This window comes from Conger conger, chromosome 9 (genome assembly GCF_963514075.1).
Source record: "Conger conger chromosome 9, fConCon1.1, whole genome shotgun sequence".
Taxonomy (NCBI): Eukaryota; Metazoa; Chordata; class Actinopteri; order Anguilliformes; family Congridae; genus Conger; species Conger conger.
This window is the reverse complement of record NC_083768.1, coordinates 27192533-27217064: the sequence shown is the minus strand read 5'-3', so window position 1 is coordinate 27217064 and position 24532 is coordinate 27192533. Positions and strand designations below refer to the sequence as shown.

Genomic DNA, 24532 nt, shown 5'->3' with positions numbered 1-24532 from the left:
TTATCAATACATTTTGTTCATATTATAGGCCACATACAATTTATTGAAATAAATCATATTGTTTATCAAAGTGCAATGTCCTTTTTTCACACATATGGTAATGACAGTGCCACAGCACCTAAGCCCTCTGAAATGACGGGGAAGGCCCTGCTTTGCTGCAACATGCCCCTTAGATTCTTCTGAAATGTGTACATTTGTTCAGCTAATGGTCACATACGCTGCTAGAAGACTGCAGTTGCTCATTCGACCATAGGTGTCGCTAATGAGTAATGAGGCAGGGGATGCCCTCCAACTGAAATCATTGGGCCAGTGACTTGTACCTTGTAGCAGATGAAAGAGTGCATTTTTTTATATAATATAAATGCAACTTTTTTTCTTTGCATTTTTCACTACTGTGACCCTTAAAAATTGCCCCATATTCCTTATACTAATTGTACATTCAATAAATGAGTGTGGATAGGGTGCGTGGAATAGTGTCTTGAAAAATGCACGATAGCATGTAATCCTGTTTTCTCAGCGTGCTTTACAGCCAAAGACCTTTTTAAAAGAACATTGGCAAAAAACGGGACTTTTTCAATTTCAGATCACATTCTGTTCAGCCAAAAATAAAAAGTTATGCACTGCACCAGCACTTGACTGCTGTCACAGAAGCAAAATGGTTCATTGCCACGGCATAAAATTGTATGAGTCATTGCAGTTTTGATGATTAATCATGTAGGAAGAATCTAGTGATTTGGAGGATTTTTTTTGACCTAAACATGCATATTTTATATACGCATACACTTTATTAGGTATCTATTAAACAACTTTTTTTAGATGTATGTTCTGCTGCTGTAGCCCATCTACTTCAAGGTTCAATATTTTCTGTGTTCAGATATGTTCTTCTGCATACCACTGTATGGTTACTTGAGGTACTGCTGCTTTCCTGTGGCTTCGGGCATTCTCCTCTGATCTCTCTCATTGACGAAGCCAAAGAACTGCCACTCGCTGTATGTTTTTGTTTTTGTTTTAATTCTAGAGGGTGTGTGAAAATCAGCAGTTTCTTTGATGCTTAAAGGTAACATTGAAGGGGAGAACTGTCTGACATGATTTACCTTGATTTCAGGCTTCACAAATCCTGCAGGTTCAATATGGGTGTGCATACATTTTATGTACACTGTATGTTTCATAATTAGGAAAATTTGACACTAGGAAAATTCCATAGCACTGTAATGTCAACTGGAGCATAACAATACTATTACTTATTTGCCTGTTAAACTTATTTTACACTTTACACTTTAGGTGTATATTTTGCTGCCAATATTCAAGATGACCGCTGTATTTCTGAAATGGCATCCATGCAAGCCAGTGATATCGACTATTAGTCATTTTTATTACCATTACTAAGTAGGATGCAAATAAGGCTTTTCAGACAACCAGATTTAATGACTTATGGACATGACTCATAGAACTTGTTTTTAACTCGCACACAGCTGGGGGTTGCTGCAGCAGTATGAATTGAATTTAAATGGGTCACATTTCAATATTCTACTGTTGTATAGAGTAGATGAGATCCTGACTGGGATTGCTCATCTGAAGGTCTCTGAAGAAGGCATGTTTTCAGTAAGATATTAACTTGCACTGCGGTGATGTGTGACTTGTAATTGGTGTCTGGTTTGCTCTTATTTTTTAATACTATAGAAGTGACCGTTAAGGAACCCTTACTGCTTAATGGAAATGTATTGACCTTAGCTTGCTCCCTTGTTATCTAATCAATCTAGCTAACTAGCTTTTCCCATAGAATTCAGTTCAAGTGGTATTTTTATGGAGTCTGGCAGAAATACATATGACAAAAACCTCATTATACATGAGCTAACGTGGAGTTTCTTCTCACTCATACATGTAACTCAGCTTCTGTGCTAATGCATATTTTAACAGACTGAATGGCAAATGCCCCACAATTGTCACTTGCCCAGTGTTGCAAATGGCTGTGTACCAAAATTTGTTTAGCTATATTACTCAACTAAAAGTTCAAGTTCACTACGGAAAATCACCTCACTGTCCACCTTCAAATCCAAGCTCAAAACTCACCTTTTCACTCTTGCTTTTCCTCCCTACTCCTAACTGACCCCTCCATCTCACTCTCGCCATGTACCATCCTATTGTTGTTTGTTGTTTTATATACTTTATTTTATTGTCTACATTTTTGTATAGTGTCTTTTAATAAGTGTACAGTGTCTGTCCCTATATGTTGTTTTATGACTGCCACTTGCCACTACTGTACAGTGTCCTTGGGTGACGTGAAAGGCGCTTTAAATAAAATGTATTATTATTATTATTGAACCCTTCCATAAGAAATTGGGCTTCATTTAAGATTACTAAATGCCACAGTTCAGACTCCATGGTCTCTCTGGTCATTCAAAAATGTAAAAGTATTACAAAGGTCTACAGTGTCACCTTTTAAAGGTAATGTTCTTTCCTGTCTGTTTAATAAAAACATCCTGAAACGTGAAATGTCACAAATGTCACATCCATAAATGGTAGAAATGCCCAGTAATAGTTTTGCCCTTGCACTTCTGTCTGGGATGAAATAGTCATGCCTCATCCTTGCTTTTTGAATATAGGTGACCATATGGCAATTTAATTTATCATGCCTTGGGCATCAGAGCTCTTTGAAAGTGTTTTGCCATTGAGAAGTTTGCTCCTGTCACAGGCCTTATTTCATCATTTTTAGAGCGAGGCCATTTTAGCCTTGGCAAAGCCAAAATATTACAGGGCACCAAGGCCAAAAATATGTCAGGAAGTGCTAAGTACTCAGAATCTTTGTGGGTGACTGCATATTTCAAGAAATAAACTGTTATTTTTAAAGTTAGTAGGAAAAGTTCCCTTTTGCTGATATGGTTTGTGTTTGACCTATCTTGCCTTCGTTTTTTTCAATACTGGTCTCCTTGCTACCTTCAATCATTTTGCAGTTTCTTGTGACCTCTGCACCTGTAATTGGACACTGGCTATTTGGCCTCTTTTGAACTCTTGGTATTTTGGGAACACACATATGAAAATTCTGGTTGTCAGACCTCTTTTATCACTCACACATGCTGCTAATTGCTAACTGCCCTTAATTAGCCTCTGTAGCTGCCTTTAATTGTGATTTAGTTCATTCCTTTGGCGTGTCATGTTTCCTGTTTTTTCCTTTTTCATCTGTTTTCCAAACCTATGTCATCCCTGTTATGATATTGTTGTTCTGGGTTTGTGAAATGAGCTAGTCACCTAACGTAACAGTAATGTTAGCTTGATAGTTAGGTTGCTAACACTTACAGTATTGGTCACTGACAAAGCGACTCAAAGTTGTAAACAAGAGTAGATTGTTATTTATCAGCATAAGTAAATATATCTATGGGGCTAGCAGGTAAAATAAAAACATCTGAAAACTCACAACAGGACTGGGAAAGCTTAAGTCAAGGATTTCTTTCCTATGTGCTTGGATGTAGCTGTATAGAGCATGTGTATGGTGGAGGGGAATGCTTCGTGGTACAGCATATGACCGCTGTATAATTCATGCTGTGGTATCACTACTGTTCACCGGTCTTCACATTTCTAATAATGACAGAGGACAAATTTGTAATGGCATTTTGGCTATCTGCAGTCAGTCCAAGTGGTTACTTTAATGACATTGAGCACATTTACATGCACATCTTTATTCTGATTTGATTACGAATACTCAGATATTCTGGTTACGATACAGCAATACCTGGTTATGCCCTTATTGTACGAAATCCAATTAACGCAGGTTGCATTGGCCGATTATAATGTAGTGTTGGTTGGGTGCTAGTCAGCCTGCTAGTTTACTGTAAAAATATTGTGGCAAGTACGTAGCCCTAACTTCTGGACCAACAAGGAGACTGAAGTCTTAAAATATCAATATTCAAAGAAGGGTTAAGGGTTGTGTAATACAGTGGCAGAAAACCTTAAAATGTTGATCAGTTTATGGCTGCAGCAGATGAAATGAAGTTCAGTTGAGTGTAGTTTGTAGTTTGGTCATTTTTTAAGCTTGAACTTTCACAGTATTATTTGAGAAATTCAGATCAAAATGTACAACTGTTGTAATTGTAATGTAGAGCCTGAACAGAATGCTTATTTTTTTACAACATGGCAGATGATGCCAGAAAAACTGGCCTGGAGTGTTACTTCCAATTTGAGTGTTTTTATCAGTGCAATGCAAATGCAGTTTAGTGACTCCAGTCCAACTCTGTTCTTAGCTGTGACTTCACAGATAGGAAAAGTTTGCCTTCAAAGACACCGTAAAAAAAACATTGCCACTTAACAAACTGGTTTGCAGTGTGTGCATTAGCAGTTCATTTGCCATGCTCTGAGGCTTCTCTCTAACTTGCTGTAGTTGCTATAGTTGCCTTCCGTGTCACAGGAGCCCGGACCCCGAACAAGGCCGGCATAAATTAGTCAGGAATTCCTCCGTTCCTTCGGTCCATTTCTAAAGTTCTTATTGGCTGAGCGCAAAGTGCTATGGCCAATGTTCTGCCTGCTTTCCGCATAGTTTTTTTTATTATACATTTCTTCCCTTGTCGCCATGGCCTGCAGAGCCAGATTGTGTAGTTGGTGGGGTGGCATGCAGTGATCTGCAAATGGGCAGCGTCAGCTTTGTGCGTGCCCTCCGTTTGCTCTGCTTTGTTTGGGGCCCTGCGGCAGCGTGGGATAGCTCTCCACCCTTACCTCATGTGCCTGATTCTTCCCTCTGCCCTTTCCACAGAGGCGTCCTGGCAGAGATGATCTGATCCTGTGAGGAAAAGCCCCCCCCAGGTGACCCCTTTCCGTGTGTGTGACAGCCCTAGGCCAGCCCCCAGAGTTCCGAGCGCGGCCAGATCTCCGTCGGCCATGGGAGGTGCCGTCAGCGCGGGCGAAGACAACGACGACCTGATCGACAACCTGAAGGAGGCCCAGTACATCCGCACGGAGAGGGTGGAGCAGGCGTTCCGCGCCATCGACCGGGGCGATTACTACCTGGAGGGCTACAGGGACAACGCCTACAAGGACCTGGCCTGGAAGCACGGGAACATCCACCTGTCGGCTCCGTGCATCTACTCCGAGGTTATGGAGGCTCTGAAGCTGCAGCAGGGGCTCTCCTTCCTCAATCTGGGCAGTGGGACGGGCTACCTGAGCACCATGGTGGGCCTAATCATAGGTAATGTCAGACCTTACACATCTACAAGCACAAACAGACCTTACACATCTACAAGCACAAACAAACCTTACACATCTACAAGCACAAACAAACCTTACACATGTACAAGCACAAACAATCCTTACACATCTACAAGCACAAACAAACCGTACACATCTACAAGCACAAACAAACCGTACACATCTACAAGCACAAACAAACCTTACACATCTACAAGCACAAACAAACCTTACACATCTACACGCACTAACAAACCTTATATATCTACACGCACTAACAAACCTTACACATCTACAATCACAAACAAACCTTACACATCTAAACGCACTAAAAAACCTTATACATCTACAAGCACAAACCTTACACATCTACACGCACTAACAAACCTTATACATCTACAAGCACAAACAAACCGTACACATCTACAATCAGAAACAAACCTTACACATCTACACGCACTAACAAACCTTATACATCTACAATCACAAACAAACCTTACACATCTACAATCACAAACAAACCTTACACATCTACAAACACAAACAAACTTACACATCTACAATCACAAACAAACCAGCTAACAAATCAACATCCCGTCATAAGCCTACATCTGCTAACGGATTAACAAACCTTACACATCTACACACACTAACAAACCTTATACATCTACAAGCACAAACAAACCTTATACATCTACAAGCACAAACAAACCTTACACATCTACACGCACTAACAAACCTTACACATCTACACGCACTAACAAACCTTATACATCTACAAGCACAAACAAACCGTACACATCTACAATCAGAAACAAACCTTACACATCTACACGCACTAACAAACCTTATACATCTACAAGCACAAACAAACCTTACACATCTACAAACACAAACTTACACATCTACAAGCACAAACAAACCTTACACATCTACAAACACAAACTTACACATCTACAATCACAAACAAACCTTACACATCTACAATCACAAACAAACCGTACACATCTACAAACACAAACAAACCAGCTAACAAATCAACATCCCGTCATAAGCCTACATCTGCTAACGGATTGACAAACCTTACACATCTACACGCACTAACAAACCTTATACATCTACAAGCACAAACAAACCTTACACATCTACAAGCACAAACAAACCTTACACATCTACACGCACAAACAAACCTTACACACTACACGCACTAACAAACCTTACACATCTACAATCACAAACAAACCTTACACATCTACAATCACAAACAAACCTTACACATCTACAATCACAAACAAATCTTACACATCTACAAGCACAAACACACCTTACACATCTACACGCACTAACAAACCTTACACATCTACACGCACTAACAAACCTTACACATCTACACGCACTAACAAACCTTATACATCTACAAGCACAATCAAACCTTACACATCTACAAGCACAAACAAACCTTACACATCTACACGCACTAACAAACCTTACACATCTACATGCACTAACAAACCTTACACATCTACACGCACTAACAAACCTTACACATCTACAAGCACAAACAAACCTTATACATCTACAAGCACAAACAAACCTTACACATCTACAAACACAAACTTACACATCTACACGCACTAACAAACCTTATACATCTACAATCACAAACAAACCTTACACATCTACAAGCACAAACAAACCTTACACATCTACAAGCACAAACACACCTTACACATCTACACGCACTAACAAACCTTACACATCTACATGCACTAACAAACCTTACACATCTACACACACTAACAAACCTTATACATCTACAAGCACAAACAAACCTTACACATCTACACGCACTAACAAACCTTATACATCTACACGCACTAACAAACCTTATACATCTACAAGCACAAACAAACCTTACACATCTACACGCACTAACAAACCTTACACATCTACAAGCACAAACAAACCTTACACATCTACACGCACTAACAAACCTTACACATCTACAAGCACAAACAAACCTTATACATCTGCAAGCACAAACAAACCTTACACATCTACAAACACAAACTTACACATCTACACGCACTAACAAACCTTACACATCTACAATCACAAACAAACCTTACACATCTACAAGCACAAACAAACCTTACACATCTACAAGCACAAACACACCTTACACATCTACACGCACTAACAAACCTTACACATCTACATGCACTAACAAACCTTACACATCTACACACACTAACAAACCTTATACATCTACAAGCACAAACAAACCTTACACATCTACACGCACTAACAAACCTTATACATCTACACGCACTAACAAACCTTATACATCTACAAGCACAAACAAACCTTACACATCTACACGCACTAACAAACCTTACACATCTACAAGCACAAACAAACCTTACACATCTACACGCACAAACAAACCTTACACACTACACGCACTAACAAACCTTACACATCTACAATCACAAACAAACCTTACACATCTACAATCACAAACAAACCTTACACATCTACAATCACAAACAAATCTTACACATCTACAAGCACAAACACACCTTACACATCTACACGCACTAACAAACCTTACACATCTACACGCACTAACAAACCTTACACATCTACACGCACTAACAAACCTTACACATCTACAAGCACAAACAAACCTTACACATCTACACGCACTAACAAACCTTACACATCTACACGCACTAACAAACCTTACACATCTACACGCACTAACAAACCTTACACATCTACAAGCACAAACAAACCTTATACATCTGCAAGCACAAACAAACCTTACACATCTACACGCACTAACAAACCTTATACATCTACAAGCACAAACAAACCTTACACATCTACAAACACAAACTTACACATCTACACGCACTAACAAACCTTACACATCTACAATCACAAACAAACCTTACACATCTACAAGCACAAACAAACCTTACACATCTACAAGCACAAACACACCTTACACATCTACACGCACTAACAAACCTTACACATCTACATGCACTAACAAACCTTACACATCTACATGCACTAACAAACTTTACACATCTACACACACTAACAAACCTTATACATCTACAAGCACAAACAAACCTTACACATCTACACGCACTAACAAACCTTATACATCTACACACACTAACAAACCTTATACATCTACAAGCACAAACAAACCTTACACATCTACACGCACTAACAAACCTTATACATCTACACGCACTAACAAACCTTATACATCTACAAGCACAAACAAACCTTACACATCTACACGCACTAACAAACCTTACAGATCTACAAGCACTAACAAACCTTACACATCTACAAGCACAAACAAACCTTACACATCTACAAGCACAAACAAACCTTACACATCTACAAGCACAAACAAACTTACACATCTACAATCACAAACAAACCAGCTAACAAATCTACATCCCGTCATAAGCCTACATCTGCTAACGGATTAATATGCTGTAACTGATATCTACACTAAAATACCTAATAAAGTGCTCACTGAACTTTTAACTTAAGTTTCCATAAATTATTGCAAAGAAAATAGTTAAAATGGTTGAAGAATCATGCAAAAATTCAATAAATAAGGTATATAAGGAATAAGTAATGGCATATTGTATGGACAAAAGCAATAATAATATTCCTGATGGGTAACGGGAGTATATTCTCATGGATGGTGGATTGCTCCCATTCAGAAATTATTGACCTTTAGATAAAGGGTGTAGTCAAAGGTTTCTTGAATGAGATAATTAACAAATTCCTTCGCTGGATGACCATGGAACATTAACTATACCAATGTTCATTCAGCATAGTGCTTTGAATAGAGTTAATAAAGGTACTACAACACAAAGCAGCTTGAAATACCAGCTGCCAAGCACAAACAGTTGGATGTGTTACTCAGTGGGTGAGGTGAGGTGAGATTTGCCTGTTGTCTGTGAAATTCCATGCACAAACTGCCTTCTATTTATTACTTATTGTAAGTTATTTTTACTCAAAAATCTTCCACACTTTTTTTTTTTTAGTGATTTTTAAAATGTGTTCTTTGCATGATGGTGTACTAGCTTGATGGTGTACTAGATGATTGTGATTATTTATATTATTGTCATTATTATTACTCCTGGACTAAAACTCACTGAATATGGCAGCTGTGAGGACTGCATTCTGTTTGAATATGGTGTACATTGAACAAGCCTCCTAATGAAATCAGTCTGCTGTTTTCATCATGTTCATTGGGTGTGTTTTTTTCATCAAAAAATGCAAAAGAGGCACATGAAACAGCATAAATGAAACTTTAGTCTATTTCAATTGAAAACATGTTAACCGTTGACTGAAAACCAGTAGTCCATGCGTGTAAGGTGTTGTAATGATAACATGAAGGGAATCTGTTGAAGTGCTCGTGGTCGACTTTGGAATTGCACTAGCACTTTATTGCGATAGCCAAATCAATCTGTTAGCAATGCTAGCATGTTAATTTGATAATGCAAGGTGACATGCCTTTGGAGCGAAGTTAGCTCATAAATACCAAATATGCTACTGAGCTACTTAATAAGTTACTTTTATAACAGGGGCACCATGATATCTGCGCTAACATTAGTCATTTAAGCTTAGGTTTTGTGAATGCAGATATTCCATGCAATTACAGCGGTAAATAAAAGTGTAGGAAAAGTCCAGACAACTTAATCTCCACTAAAAGTCAATGTACCTGTGAGCTTTGGTGCATCTTGTACTGGTAAAAGGGTTTGTATGGTTTTGCATAAAAGTTTTACTGCTCGTCTGAGGTTTGTCTGGACCTGGGGTGGGCAACCCTGGCCCTGGAGTGCCAGTGACATTTCTGGATCCATCTCATCACAAGAGTTTAATGGATGTTCAAGTCTGAATGGTGAAATGCTGAGAGCCTCCAGCACATGGTCACCTGCAGTCATGAACCTGATTAATTGAGTCAGTTGACATAATTATAGGGTTGGATGGAGCAAAAACTGAGTTGTGCACTCCAGGAACAGGGTTGCCTACTCCTGGTCTAGATCTGTCTGTCTGTGCCTGGGCTAACAGGGGCGATCTCATTAAAATACTCCCATTGAATGCTTACGATACAAACATTCAGACCATTTTGACCTCAATGGGAGCAAATGACATGACAGGGCAAAGGAACATAAAGAAAAAAACGCTCATCTTTAGCAATGTTCAGTTGCACGTCTTTTTCCATGAGCACGATAGATGTCTGGGGTCGAGTTGGTCACTGTGTTTTTGCTTGCAAATACAGTGCTGTAAGTTTCCTCTCGATTCAGGACTGTTTTTGTACCTTTTCTTTTTTTCATTCTCAATGCACATGATGATACAATGAGGAGGTGCTTTTGTGTCAGGCTAGTGTCTGCATGGCTATTTTATTTCTCTTAAAATATTAACACGGTAGACTTTGTTTCAGTCCTTGAGACTGAATCCTCACAGAGTTTAGGGAATTAACTTTTGCTCTTTCACACCCTCTCAAAAAAAAGAAAGAAACTGCCAAAACAGCCCACTTTACTGTACATGTTAAGTGTAATGTTGTGTGTCCATGTTAGAGCTCTTAGAAAGTGAATCTTTACAATCACTTGCATAATTTGAAACCCATTTAAATTGAATATTCAAAACAATCGAGCAGTGTCTTTGCATGCTAATGCTTTTTAGGTTCAAGTACTCATGACCGCACTTAATTCAATTAACAGCTTCTCATACTGTTATCCATATGTTGAGTTGCAAATAGATGTAAAATTATGGGTGCTATTTTTTCAGTCTTTCTTACTGTATTATATTGCAGAATGTAACTTTTGTTTAAGTGGTTTGGCATAGAAAATGTGGCCAGAATTGAAAAGATTCACACTTCTGCTAATTAATTTGTCATTTCCTTTTGCAATGTTGTTATGTTTCACAATTGCTTTGTGTTTGTTAAAAAAAAACATTACCGTTAAAGGCAGACTTCTTTTTTTAGATATCCGTTGAATATAGCTTTAAAGGACAAATGTCACTTATTTTCATTTTGACCTTTAAATTCACACTAAATGTATATACTCGGGGTGTGTTATTGCAGAGGTAACTCTTTCCGCAGTTATGGAGTGGTCTAACTTAAAGAGTTCTGCTTGTGTAGTTTTTGCTGCTTGTTTTTTCTGCTCGCTTGCATTTTGCTTAACGGACATAATAGGCAGGATGTTGTGATTAGAAGAGTCCCATAAAGTTCATGGTCAGTAGGTTAGTTTTCCCCACATATCAGTCTCCGTTTGGCCAGTGTGCATTGCTGCATTCACATTGTTGTTTCTTGTTGCTTTCCAGGGCCGTTCGGAGTGAACCACGGAGTGGAGCTTCACACAGATGTTGTCGAGTACGCCAGGGAGAAACTGGACGACTTCATCAAGAACAGTGATAGCTTTGATAAGTGAGTAGATTAGAAATGTTCCTAAGAGAAAACATTAAAGAGGGCTGACAGTTATTATCAAATGCGACCCCAGCTTACACAAAATATTTTCATAATATAGCTGTAATGCAGTAGCAATGTCATAACATTTACAAAACATTCCAGTAATATCGTGCAGATCGTGCTGAAGTTTGGATGTTTATTACCAAATCAGGTATAATTAAAGAGAAAAATATTTTGAAAGATAAAATCCACTGCATGCTGGTGTTGACCATTGTTGCATTTGGTACTTATTGTTCATGCAGGAATATAGTGAATGTAAAATCCATGCTGTCTATAGTGCTACTGCTCCGCTCACCCGCCCTCTCTTGTCTCTTGGTCATTTGCATTACAGGTTTGAGTTCTGTGAACCCAGCTTTGTGGTGGGAAATTGTTTAGAAATCTCTTCTGACAGCCATCAGTATGATCGCATTTACTGTGGGGCGGGAGTACAAAAGGACCATGAAAACTATATGAAAATCCTGTTGAAAGTGGGAGGGATTCTCGTCATGCCAATAGAGGACCAGGTGAGTTTACTGCCTTCTCTCTTTACTTCAAAATGCCCTCCGATGTGCAGTATGCATCTGTTTTCATAAGAAATCAGAACAGGTCCAGCCTATTGGAGCCTATTGGAGCATGCGTGTACAGCTTATTATGAGAGATTTAAGAATATTCTTTTCATTGGTAAATTTCTCCAGTTAACCTAAACACAAAAATACTGAAAATGCCCATCCCTAGTATTAATCATTATTTTGGAAATGTAATGCATTTGGCCATGATATTTATACATCATGTCATTGGCATCATCTTGGTTAACACAATATACATTCGTATAATGGTAATATACATTATTCTTAATTGATACAAATCAAACATTATTAATTAAAATTAAAAGTAATTCATTTTGTGTGAATCGGAACTGCAACTACAGTGGCAACAATAATATTCAGCAGATGCTTATGTTTCTGTCATCAGTATTACCATACTGGTGCATTATGCATTATTGGGAAACATATTTATATTCTATTCATTATTGTGATTATCATGCTGGGGGCATCAGCTTCTGTTGATTAATGGAAGTATTAAAGCCAGTGAAAAGCTGAGTCCACTAAACTACCAATGATAAAGAGGGAAGATGACATGTTCTCTGTGAGCTTTGGTAAATGGCCAGTTGTTAGTGGAGTAGCATAAAATATAATTCTGGCACTCAGTTGATATTTGTTCCTGATATCTGGTTGCCATAGAAATGACCGGTGGCTTGAAGTATTAATTAGCTTTTTTTACAGTTCACATCCATTTTTCTCTTTTGTAAATCATAGTTTTAGCTTGTAACTTCAAAGATACGTGTACGTCTGATAGCATATGGACAGGGAGGTTCTTAAATGCTGTTGATTTTTAGGACCTGGAACCCATTTTGAATAGTAGAGCCTCATACATATAGTTACTGAACAACCAGTAGAGCAACCGAGGACACAATAATAACATGTTAACTATTCTCCAGCTGACCCAGATTACCAGAACTGGCCAGAGTAACTGGGAGAGTAAGAACATTCTGGCAGTTTCCTTTGCACCTCTCGTCCAGCAGAACCGGGGAGACGGATGCAAGACTGACGCTGTGAAACTCCGTGAGTTCCTGTAGATTTCTGCGTCATCATTAACACTAATCAAGTCCACAGACAGACAGAACAATAATGGTTCTTCATTATGAAATTAATATCCTCTGCCATCTTAATGCCATATAATGGCAATGTACATTTACTCGTGGCATTACTCGTGGTATAAGAGTAATCATTTGTGCTGGTCTAGTTGAAATCTTCATCCCAGAATTCAAATTGAAATGGAACATTTTAGTTAATTTTCCCTTTTCATTGTAATTCTCAAGCTGTGTGTAAAATGAGGGGGTGTAGCATGGGTCTCATACCATTGACAAGCACCGTAGCACGTGAGAGGATTAGAGTCAGAGGATGGGGGGATCAGTAACTTCACACAAGATTCCAAAATTCTCTCAAGGCTCTTGTAGGTTTTAATGGATGAGATATGAAGAATCCAAATAGCATGAGACTCATTCCAATTGGTTTGATCGATGGGAGAGTCACGCCCCCCCATTTACATACAGGTTGAAAATTAAAATAAAGAATGAAATTGAAATGTTTTACTCGGTTTGGCTGCTAGTTACAGTAACTATAAAAAGAATCCAGGCCTCGGGGCTGAAGCAGTTGTTATTGTTTTGGTTTGGCTAACACGGGTAACAAGTCATATAGCTAATCATGACTTGTTTGAGTGCTGTTATTTGTGTTTGATAAAATGTGGCAGTATGTAGTAGGGATCATAAAATAAATAAGTATAAAGAGATCAATATAGTATGCTATTGCTACAGCTGTTGTTTGGATTCAAGTTATCCTTAATATCAATAGTGATGTATCCCCTGAACAGTGTTTAATCAAGAGAAATAGCAGGCTGTTAATAAATATAGCCGTCAGCTGGGGTTTACATTTTTTCCTGGAACCACGTGGACATATGAATATTAAAATATCACACCTCTCTGAGCAGAGCATTCTTTCAGTGCTGTGAATATTCTTAGCTGATGGCTTCATAATGATGTGAATGAGAGGCGCTTTGTAAATGCAATCCATTGAAATGCTATGACAAGACACAGTAACTGCTGATGCTACAGTAGCTTAGCCCTGTCAGTGCCAAGCCCAATATGAAGTGGCTCCACCCAAATTCCAAGGGGCTTTGGTTGAGAAAGTTTTGATAGGTGCTGAAAACAATAGTGTAAATGGAATTCATATTGCGCCTTTATCCAAAGCGCTTCACAATTTATGCTTGTCATTCACCCATTCATACACACACTCACACACCAATGGCGAATGGCTGCCATGCAAGACACCAACCAGCTCATCAGGAGCATTTGGGGTGTCTTGCTCAGGGACATTTCGACACACTAAGGGCAAAATTGAACAGGCAACCCTCCTGAGCCAATTGTATAGCAGTCATTTGATCGGTTAAAAAGGCATTTGAGTATGTATTTAAATAGCGATAAAGTGCGATACGGGTTAAATATCTGTGACTGTGCTGGTTCCAGCCCCCATCGCGGTGCGGAGCCTGCAGGACCTGTCCCGCATCTCCATCCGCCGCACCCTGCGCACCCTGACCAGCGAGGAGAGCCAGGCCCGGGGCACGCCGCAGAAGGTCCCGCAGAAACGCAAGAGACGGCGCTGCAGACGCCGCCGCATCAACACCTACGTGTTCGTGGGCAACCAGCTGATCCCACAGCCGGCCGAGAGCGAGGAGGACGAGCGCATCGAGGACGAGGAGGCCAAGGCCGAGGAGGACAAGGAGGCGGGCGAGGCCCTGAAGCCCGAGGAGCCCCTGCTCAACCTGCTGAGAGACAGGATCCTGGCCCTGCCGCTGCCCGAGGCCCTCAAGGCCTACCTGCTGTACTACCGGGAGAAATAGCCGGCCCCCCGCCGCGTACATTCCACTTTCAGAGGCCGTAGCTTCCTGCTGAGACGTCGTTTTCTCTCTCTCTCGTTCGTTTCCTTTATTTCTTCGAGATGTAGCATTATTTCCTGTTTTTCCGTTTCGTTTTTCTCGAAGGCGAGCCTGCTTCTGAAGAGACACCCGAGTCGGTTTTTGATGTGGCGCGGGGCTATACCGCAGGACCGCTCGGTTTTGAAACTCCTGTCGTTGTTGGCGAATGTGAACGGAGAAAGGCGATGGATGGTGTTGAATGGGAAGGGACTGTTTTTGAGGATCGTTTCCTCCCTCACGCTTCACAATCCCGAGACTTTTTCACAGTGAAAATGTATTGAAATCTGCTAATTAAAAATCTTTCCAAAAATGTTGCAAAAAAAAAAAAAAAAAAAAAAAAAAACAACAACAAAAAAAAAATATCTACATTTGTACTCTCTTGGTTTAAAAGGATATTTGAGATGCTTTATGTTAGGATTGCACCTAAGATTTATCTGCTGGGCAAAACGTGTACGGATTTTGCCGTTTCAATGTCATTTTTAGATTACTGCTATCATCAGTTTGAAGTTTATTTTTGGCCTTTTACAAAATATCTGCAGACTCTGGGGCTCAAACTTTTATTTCTTTTTTTTTGCAAATGCACTTTTATTTACTTTAACTGTTGTTGTTGACAACGATGGGGTGTCAGCAGCAGTTAAGTGTGATGAACAATATATTTTCAAATAATAACCGTAGGTGGATTAAGCTATGGGGGGGGACTCGCGGGACCTTGTACGGTGAACTTCCTGTACTGAACAAAGCTTGTAAAATGGGCTGTTTGGCAGGGTTTAAAGAGAAGGTATGTCATTAAACCTTCCGTTTTGTGTTTATGATGTAGGGATGTGGGTGAAATGGTGTCTGCTGAGGTGAGTATAGCGAATGGCTGGGCTGCCCTGTGCGTTCGTGAAATGCTTCCGAAAGAGCATGCCATTGACACATAACCATGTTTTCTTTGTGTGCGAAGTTTGAAAATCCGCATCACTCACATCTGTGACGCTCCTCCCCCACAACAGTGCTTGTTTGCATAACTTAGCGGTGGATCTGTAAATGTCTGATCTGAACTACAGCAGGAGAATGCTGCTTTTGTGTTGATGTGGAAATACAGTGGAACATACAAAGATAGGAGGGAAGCAAGTCATGACAAAAGCATGTTTAAGGCCGTTTTGGATTTCAGCTTTGATTGTCTCTCTTTTGCCTGTAGAACCTGTAATGTCAGGGCCTTTATAGTGTGTATCTTGACCAAATGGGATTTTGGGGTTGTAGATGTGTTAAATGTCTGTCCCTTTCGATGTAGTGGAACATAACATCTTGATTTTTATTTTTTTCTCAGGCCTTTAATCTTGCAGCGTAAAATGTGTGGATTTAAGAGTTATATGGGGTTATTCATATGTTTGTATTTTACTGAATTGTCCAGTATTTTAATAGTGGTACCATCCCAGGACACTGTTCATTTTCATCCGTGCGTGGTTACTGTAAAGACAGGGCTAGTTGAAGAGCTGCCGGTCTTTGTGCTATAACATCCCATTCCACAGCCTCCCAAAGAGCATGTTATGGGAAAAAACCCAGAACAAATTCTCATGCATTAAGAAAGGATGTCCTTGATAAGTGCAGTGTGCAATCTAGGATGCTTTCAAATGTGTGACTTTTCCCAAAAAGCACTCCACTAACCAACTACTGCGGCTTACAATTCATAGATTTATTTTTAAATATGGACTTCTACTACTTAGTTATCACAGATCCCAAGTGCCCAACCCCTTTGGCTTACCTTTAAACTAATGTATCCACATATGGGGACAACAAATATGTATTGCTCTATTATAACATAAATCATGAGAATCAGGTTATTTTGCATGACACGCAGGTGCAAATGTTATTTTCTGACCAATGTTGACAAAATCGAGGTTGCTCGTCTCATTCGTGTGATTACTTTCATGTGAAGTAGAGTGCACTTTTTGTTGTATAGAATTGCACACTTTAACATCCTAAAAAGCGTATTTTAAAGAACTGAAATGGAATAACTTGGTATGTCATTGGAGGCATAGATGCATGACATTTGCATCGTTCCCCATGGTAATGTGAGATGCCTGACTTGCTTCCATGACATGAGAAATGGTTAGGGATCCAATTGCTCTCTCTATTTGAAATGTATAAAACCTACCGTAATATAAAAACATGCAGGGATGTGCAAGACAATCTCTTTATATAGTATATTTTGAGGTGATATGAAACCCATGATGTAATAAGAAATAATCCCGTCCTACTTGGTAGCGCTCCCTCCCCTCCCCCACTGTAGCATGGCTTGGCTGCTCGAAGCATCTGTGCGTTGCGGCTTTTCAAACGGATGACACGTCCACACGTTGTGTTATTTCTCGAAAGCAAAGGAAAAGCAATAAAGCTCAAAACAGCATATATTGGGCCTTATTTATCAAATGGTTGTACCACCAAATTTGAATCATAAAGCGCACAAGTGTTAAAATCTCAAGTATTTATAACCACACCGTCTAAATACCTGTGCGTGAGACATTACAGCACATTGACATTAACACCAGTTAAATGACTATTGGCTGTTTATAAAGGAGGCTGTTTATGTGGCTGCTTGTGTAGAGTATATTGCTGTACACATGAAAGTGTGCTATTTTGCAGCGTGAGCTTTAACTAGCTAATCTTACTGCGTGCAACAATCTGCAGTTGGCCTCAGCATTCAGGAAATGAACCATTAGGAAAAAACCTCCTTTATAGGATGGGGTGATCAGGGCCATTGTCAAGGAGAATAACACACTGACAGAGCCCCAGACCCGCCCGTAGAGCAAGTTATTTTTATGAGCAGAGATTCCTTCACTTATTAAATTTCTCGACTGCAGGGCAGACCACTGTAGACTTTAATCTTTTTTTAATTTATCTCAACATTCAACATTGTGTCAAACCTGTGGACAGCTGCAGCCATTTGTGACCAGGGTTTTTCTTTTTGAGGGACATGTCACCTAACAACTACTTCACCTCTGAAAAGTGTAATATCCTGGTTCGACCTACATCGCAACCCCTAAACTACATTACGTTCTCTTTAGTGGAAGGAGCACAATCACGTACAGTCTAGCAAATTTACTGTGGCAAGTGGGTGATTTGGAAGGGGAAGAAAGAGTTTACTTGATATAGGAACCAAAACCTTGTCTCCCAGCACTGTGACGTTTCCTCAGGCCGTGTTTTGCAGAGACAGACTGTCCTCCTGTGACACTGCTCGTAGTGACATCACCCTTCCTGACAGGCATAATTGCTACCGAGCCCTTCCCTTTAACCGAACATGTTCCTGCACACCCTGCTTATCCAGGCACATCTGCACTTCTTATAGTGGCATATAGTGAAGAATATTAAAATGCTGTCAAGGGGCAAGAAATCTGAATTAAACCCGTTCTCCTTAATACTTAAGCAGAGCTACGGATTGTGTATTTATAGTAACGTCAGCTGTAGTTGTAATAGGTCTAGCAAAAGGCTCTCAATGAATGTGGTCAATGCCAAAAAGACCTGAAGGCTGATTACATCGCAGAAGAATCATCAGGAAGTATACGATCGCCTACTGCTTATGAGGATATGCGTTTAGGATTTTGAAATGAAGGCCAAATGAATTACAATTGGTTGATAAATGAGGCCCATGGTGAAAAATGTATGTTGCATATTGTAACAAACAATAGGTTTATTGGCTCAAATGTATCAGCAATATCTGACAAAAAACCTTTTTTATCATTGATCAATAATGCTTTTCACTTGAGTTGAGACACCCAAAAAAAAAAGAAAATAAAAAAAAGTTATGTGCATCTGCCTTTTGCTTAGTAGCCAGCTGTTTATATGCATGGGATATTGGAACCATTTTCTAGGTCCTCGATTCATAGAGATGGCTTTTCAAGTAAATCAAACGCCATCAGAACATGCTTTCATATCCATACGTGTATATATTTTCTACTGAACACAATTTATGGCAATGAATTGATCCCAGCCCTAGATTTGGAGGAGTGAAAATGTGATTCAAAGTTAACCTTTGGTTTTAGGAGTGACATTTGGACAACGTTCCTTCATGAATAATAACACATTTGTGCACCGGTCCCCTTTTATCCAAGTTTTCTAATCATTAAATGGTCACATTCTCAGATACATTTTTTTATTATGCATGAAATGCCCAGAAGTTCACTGAGAATTACATGAAACAACACCACAGGTTTTGAAGGTTGCTATATTTATAAATGTGTAACTTCAGTAAAATTTGGTTTTCAATTGTTTATGACTGGAGAGAATATGGGTTAATGGTGAGATCATGGGCTGCTGATATTGATATTGATATGTAAATGTCCTGCTCATGAATAAAGCCAATTAAAATGAAATCAAAAGCTACATAATATGGTGACCATATTCTATAAGGCATTCTGCATTGGAAATATTTTGATTCATTATTGGATTCTCCAACTGCAGTTACCTTTGTGGTGCAGCGCTCTGAATTACCAAATTAAATGCTGTGAAAAACAAATGAACATACAGTTTATTGAGGTTGGTTGTAACTGCTATGAAAATTGCTTGGAGGAAGCTGACATTAGAACATGGGTCTTTTCTCTCAGTAAAATACTGTTTCACTGGATTGTAATACTTGCTAATGTTATGCTTGCTTTGTCCCCTAAGAATTGCTTCCAACTACTGCTTTCTGTTGTTTTTGATACGTTCTTTTTGTTGTGTGCAGGTCACCAATGTAGTGAATAAGTATTCAGGGGCTTTAGATTTAATAAAGTCGTTTTTTTCCTCTCATCCTCCATTCTTCAAATTCCTCCACATTTAAAATGCCTACTTCTCACATGGCCTTAAATGAATCAGGATTGACCAGTTATTTGAATTTCAAAATTTAGCGTCCAAATTTAACAGTGCTATTGGCTGTCAGTTTGATATTTATTATGGTATTTTAGGAATTCTAAAACATGTCTGGAGGAGTTTTAGTTGAAAGATTCAGGCAGGAGAAGTTAATAATGTCCTCTCAATTTTGACTATGGAAGCCCAAGTTGAAACGAAATATACATAAATACTGCCTTCATACACACATAAAAAGGAGATAACTGCTATATACAGCTGATACTATGGTTTGCTATAGGATATCATGGTGTGCTATAGGTCAATTGCTACGTAACACCTTCATGAGACATTAATAATTTAGTCCTTGCGGCTTTACTTTTGCCATTTTAGTGTGCTTGAAGATATGTTAACACCCCCGCAGTATGTACATCACAAAAAAGTTCTGTTATGTTTATGTGTATCCGGCCACAAGCAGGAAGCTTTATTTTTACAAATAGCTCTGTGCTATATTTTGCTGGTTTTCTCATCTCACCACATTTTTTTATGATTAGGGATTTATATTTGTTTGAATAAACATTTTTCCCCTCCACGATAACATTTGCACAATGTTTGCATATGTAGGTATTTCCTATGTGTGGAGAACACACATCCAATCATTGTATTCACGTGTAAATATGCTAGGATTCCGCCATTTCATTATTTCATAGGACTGCCATACACCTTATGGTTTTCTATTGCTAAACCAAGGCATTTGTGAACAATCAACGGGCAATAAGTGTGTTTTAATGAACTAATGACCCTGGAATTTTAAGCAGTGGTTCATTCAGAGCTTTTCTTGGATTTAGCACTCAACAGACCTCAAATAGTAACAGATCTGCACCGTTCTTCCAGGGCCAAACAAACAGGCATAATAACTCATTAGCTGTAAGTAGCTCATTGAATAAATATTGAAGAAGCTGCAAACTATCCCAGAAGATTTACTCAGCCACTTGCACATAGCCCCGGCTGTAGATCTTGTGTGCTCTCTCAGAAGTTTATTAGTATATCTGCCTTCCTCTGAAGGCCATAGGGATGGGCTGTGTAAACTCTTTGTGTTGGTATCCTAATCCCTAAATCCCATACCCATGCATCCACCCCTGCTGTGCATTATGGTGAATGTAGTATTGAACAGATAGCTGTGCCAGCAGCCTTCTCACCTCCTAAGGCCTAAATGGCTTTCAGCTTTTGACCAGGTGTTGACTAGCCCCAAAATGATAATCAAATGTAGGTAATGGTATAGCTAGTTATTGCATAATGTCTTCATTTGTGTGAACTGACAATATGGCTAGCTTTCCAGTAGTCTTTCAGTGCATTTGGCAGCCGACCAACTGACCAACGTGACTCATATATAAGCATAATTATAGTAATAAAATGTTGAAGCAAACCAAATAAGAAATGCATCTAAAGAATGCACTATTAATGTGCAATGCAGCATTTTCTTTAGATTTATTTTTCTCCCTGTTTTACACTTACATTGACTAGCACGTATTACAGAGTAATGCATCCATATCACACATTTGAACGTCCAGTGTGATGTGGTAGATGTCCTCCTTGCCCACGATGATCTCATTATGTTTTGATATTGGAACACTGCGTGATTTTATTTACTGTCCTGGCATAAAGCTAAAGTGACAATGGAAAATTCTAAAAGAATAAAATTTCATAATCCATTCCAAATAATGAGGCCTTGATCTATAGCTATATTTATAGATAATGATGGAATGCTTTTTGTGGGGACCTTGGTGTGGATGAGAGAGGCTGGTAATATGTTGCTTTCACTTTCCTAGTTTGCGAGCTACAGTAGGATTGTTTTTTTGTTTCAGTACATTTATTTTCTGTTTCCTTTCCCCAAACTTTTGCTCTTCAAGAACCTATCAAAAGAGGGATGAAATTGATGTCATTTTACATTACATACAATGAAACCCTTCATATACATGCTAGTTTATAGTATGGTTAAGAAAACATTGACTATTAAAATAAAATGGGAGGGGGGGGGGGGGGCATTTCCCAACATGACCAAGTCCAACATTTGACTTGACTCTTAATCAACAGTAATCAACATAACCTAAAAAAGTATGTTTAATGATATAAAAATGTTGCTTTGAATTTGCTCATATGGAGTGGTTATTAATATGTATGCTCGACCATGAGGGTTGCCCCTTCATAATATGGGACATAAGCGATGATGTTCAGTGTATGCACATAAGTGATGATGTCTAATTTTTGCACAGTGCATGCTTAAATGTGCTCTTTGAGCCTGTTAAAATGGCAGTCTTCACCTTAATGGCGCTAAACAAGTTTTTCAAGTGTGTTATAAGGCATTGTGAATGCTTTGTGCGGCTGTTTTGTTGTTCTCATGAAGGCATTACGTTAGCTTTATGAAGGGTAATCTGAATGTAAAGCGTTACCAAACAGCAGCAGCAGAATCATTTTCTCTGAAAGGTTTCCCTTGGCGCTGATATTTGAGCCATAGCATATAGGTAATATTTTAATTTTGTTTTGCAGGGTTTTTCTCTCCTTGGTTTGACTCTATGGCTCCCTTTTTCTTTTTTTGTACAGATATCCTTTAAGTTCTGTCATGCACTGTTGTCTTTTGGTCATTCATATGGTAGGTACAATAAGCAATTTGCAATATGTGTAACTATTCGGAGTATTAAATTGTAGTTGGATGTTTATTTGTGTTGAGAATGTTGACGACTTTGCATTGTTTGAAGTTTATAGACAATTTCATACACATGTATTTCTTGGATTTACAGAGGTCAAAAACAAAAGTTTCATACTTCTGCGAATGACAACTGGGGAACATTTTTCACTATAAAAAATAAATGAATATACAGTAATGCACTTGTGTTGTCACTAATTCTAGATTGTGTGCTTTTTCAGACTGCAACATTAATAATTTATTTAAATAACTAAAAGAGGTATTGTATTGATATACCATGCTTCTTTTCTGCAGTATCTGCAGACTTTGAGGTGAATATATTATTCCAGTTATATTGGTAAACAATCTCATCAGATCTTAGAAGAGTTGAGATCTGGCAATATGATTATATACTTATTCACTCTTTTTGAAGTTCATATTATTTCCTCAATACATACTATTTTCTATTTTAATTATTAGGGACTGCCTTTTTTTAGCTTTTGTGCTGAAAATCGAGAAACTGAATCCATAGTGTGAATTCATCCATGCGACAATATCAGAAATGGGAAATTTTCTCTGGACTGTCATTATAGAATGACTCATGACTGCAGTGCTGTCAAAGAAATCCATAATTAGTGCTCTCTTCACAATACCGAAATCATTATCGTAGAAATATATGACACATGGTGTGACTAATTTCCACTTATCACTAAGACTCCATATCTAGATACTGTGCTGTGGTCTGATACCTCGAGTGGCAACAAATGCTTGATATTGCATTTAAAAGGGAAATTGCTGTACATAAAAATGTTCAAATAATTCATTTAAATCTACTATGTATTTTTGTGAGTATTGTGAATCTGCGTAACTGCTTTCTGCAGGCGAAACATCTCTTTTTAAGATACTAGGATAAATAAACATTACCACAAGAGGGCACTAGAGTTAAAGCCTTTGACTGCAAGCGACACTTGAATACTGTCTTGTTGACAAATGACACTACTGTATTCAGCTAAGAGAAAGATGTACAAATGGGAATTTCTAAAGCATGTGGCTATGAAAGTTAATTGTACAAAATCCGAGGGGAAATTCCGCTGCTTGCAAGGCATTAAACATGTCTGCCATTACAAATGACTAAACCTTCAAACATGACAATAAAAACAAGAGTGTGCATACAGAATAATTCATTTAAATTAATCATACCTTTTTTATAGAAAATTAAATTTGCATGAAAAATTATTTTGGTTCATCAATTTGGTTATTAATTTACACACAGTCATCAATCTGCTACACTCAACAGGTGCCCACTGGAGCTTCAGGAGACTGAAATTATTCCGAAGTATATTTTACAGAAGGTTCGAGAGCAGAGATGAAAATAACATTTTAAAAAAAGGTCAGTGTTCATACCTCATGAGTAATCTTAGGTGTGGATTTGTTGGCGATAATGTCATATAGCTTTCGGTATAATGGGGCCCTGTGCAACACTGTGTGTTAAACACGACCTGAGAGAGCCATCATTAACACTGCTCCAGTGCTGCAGCAGAGTCTGTGCGGACACATACTGGCAGGGATCGCTGAGTCTGTGTGTTTCTCTCTGCAGCTTTCCCTCCGCACGCCCCTAACAGAAGGCCTGGGCCTCTGCTTCAGTCACCGCTGGACAACAGCACTTCATCTGGGACTGAACTTCAAAGGGCCGTCACAGGCCTGAAAATGAAAAACAGAAAAACAAGCCACGGTGTCAACAGTTTATAGGGGTGAGAGCGAATGATAGCACAGCAGGACCTTTTTCAGAGGATTTTATCTCTACATGATTTCTTATTTTTTTATATAAATTTTAGTTTATATCAGCACAATTGTTT

The 24532-nt window shown here is 38.8% G+C and overlaps 1 protein-coding gene across 4 annotated transcripts in view; it reads left to right on the top strand.

Annotated features, from left to right (window-relative positions):
• The window catches only part of pcmtd1 (protein-L-isoaspartate (D-aspartate) O-methyltransferase domain containing 1), a 33488-nt gene extending 12897 nt beyond the window's left edge, over nucleotides 1-20591 (top strand). For 2 of the 4 annotated variants that reach the window (XM_061254752.1, XM_061254751.1), the window contains exons 2-6: nucleotides 4742-5173; nucleotides 11539-11641; nucleotides 12015-12186; nucleotides 13161-13284; nucleotides 14745-20591. In XM_061254752.1, the coding sequence (XP_061110736.1) occupies nucleotides 4867-5173; nucleotides 11539-11641; nucleotides 12015-12186; nucleotides 13161-13284; nucleotides 14745-15118 (1080 nt within the window). In that variant the 5' untranslated portion in view covers nucleotides 4742-4866 and the 3' untranslated portion in view covers nucleotides 15119-20591. The remainder of the gene's footprint in view (nucleotides 1-4741; nucleotides 5174-11538; nucleotides 11642-12014; nucleotides 12187-13160; nucleotides 13285-14744) is intronic. The other 2 variants (XM_061254750.1, XM_061254753.1) reach the window with 1 other exon arrangement.
• The last annotated feature ends 3941 nt before the right edge of the window (nucleotides 20592-24532 follow it).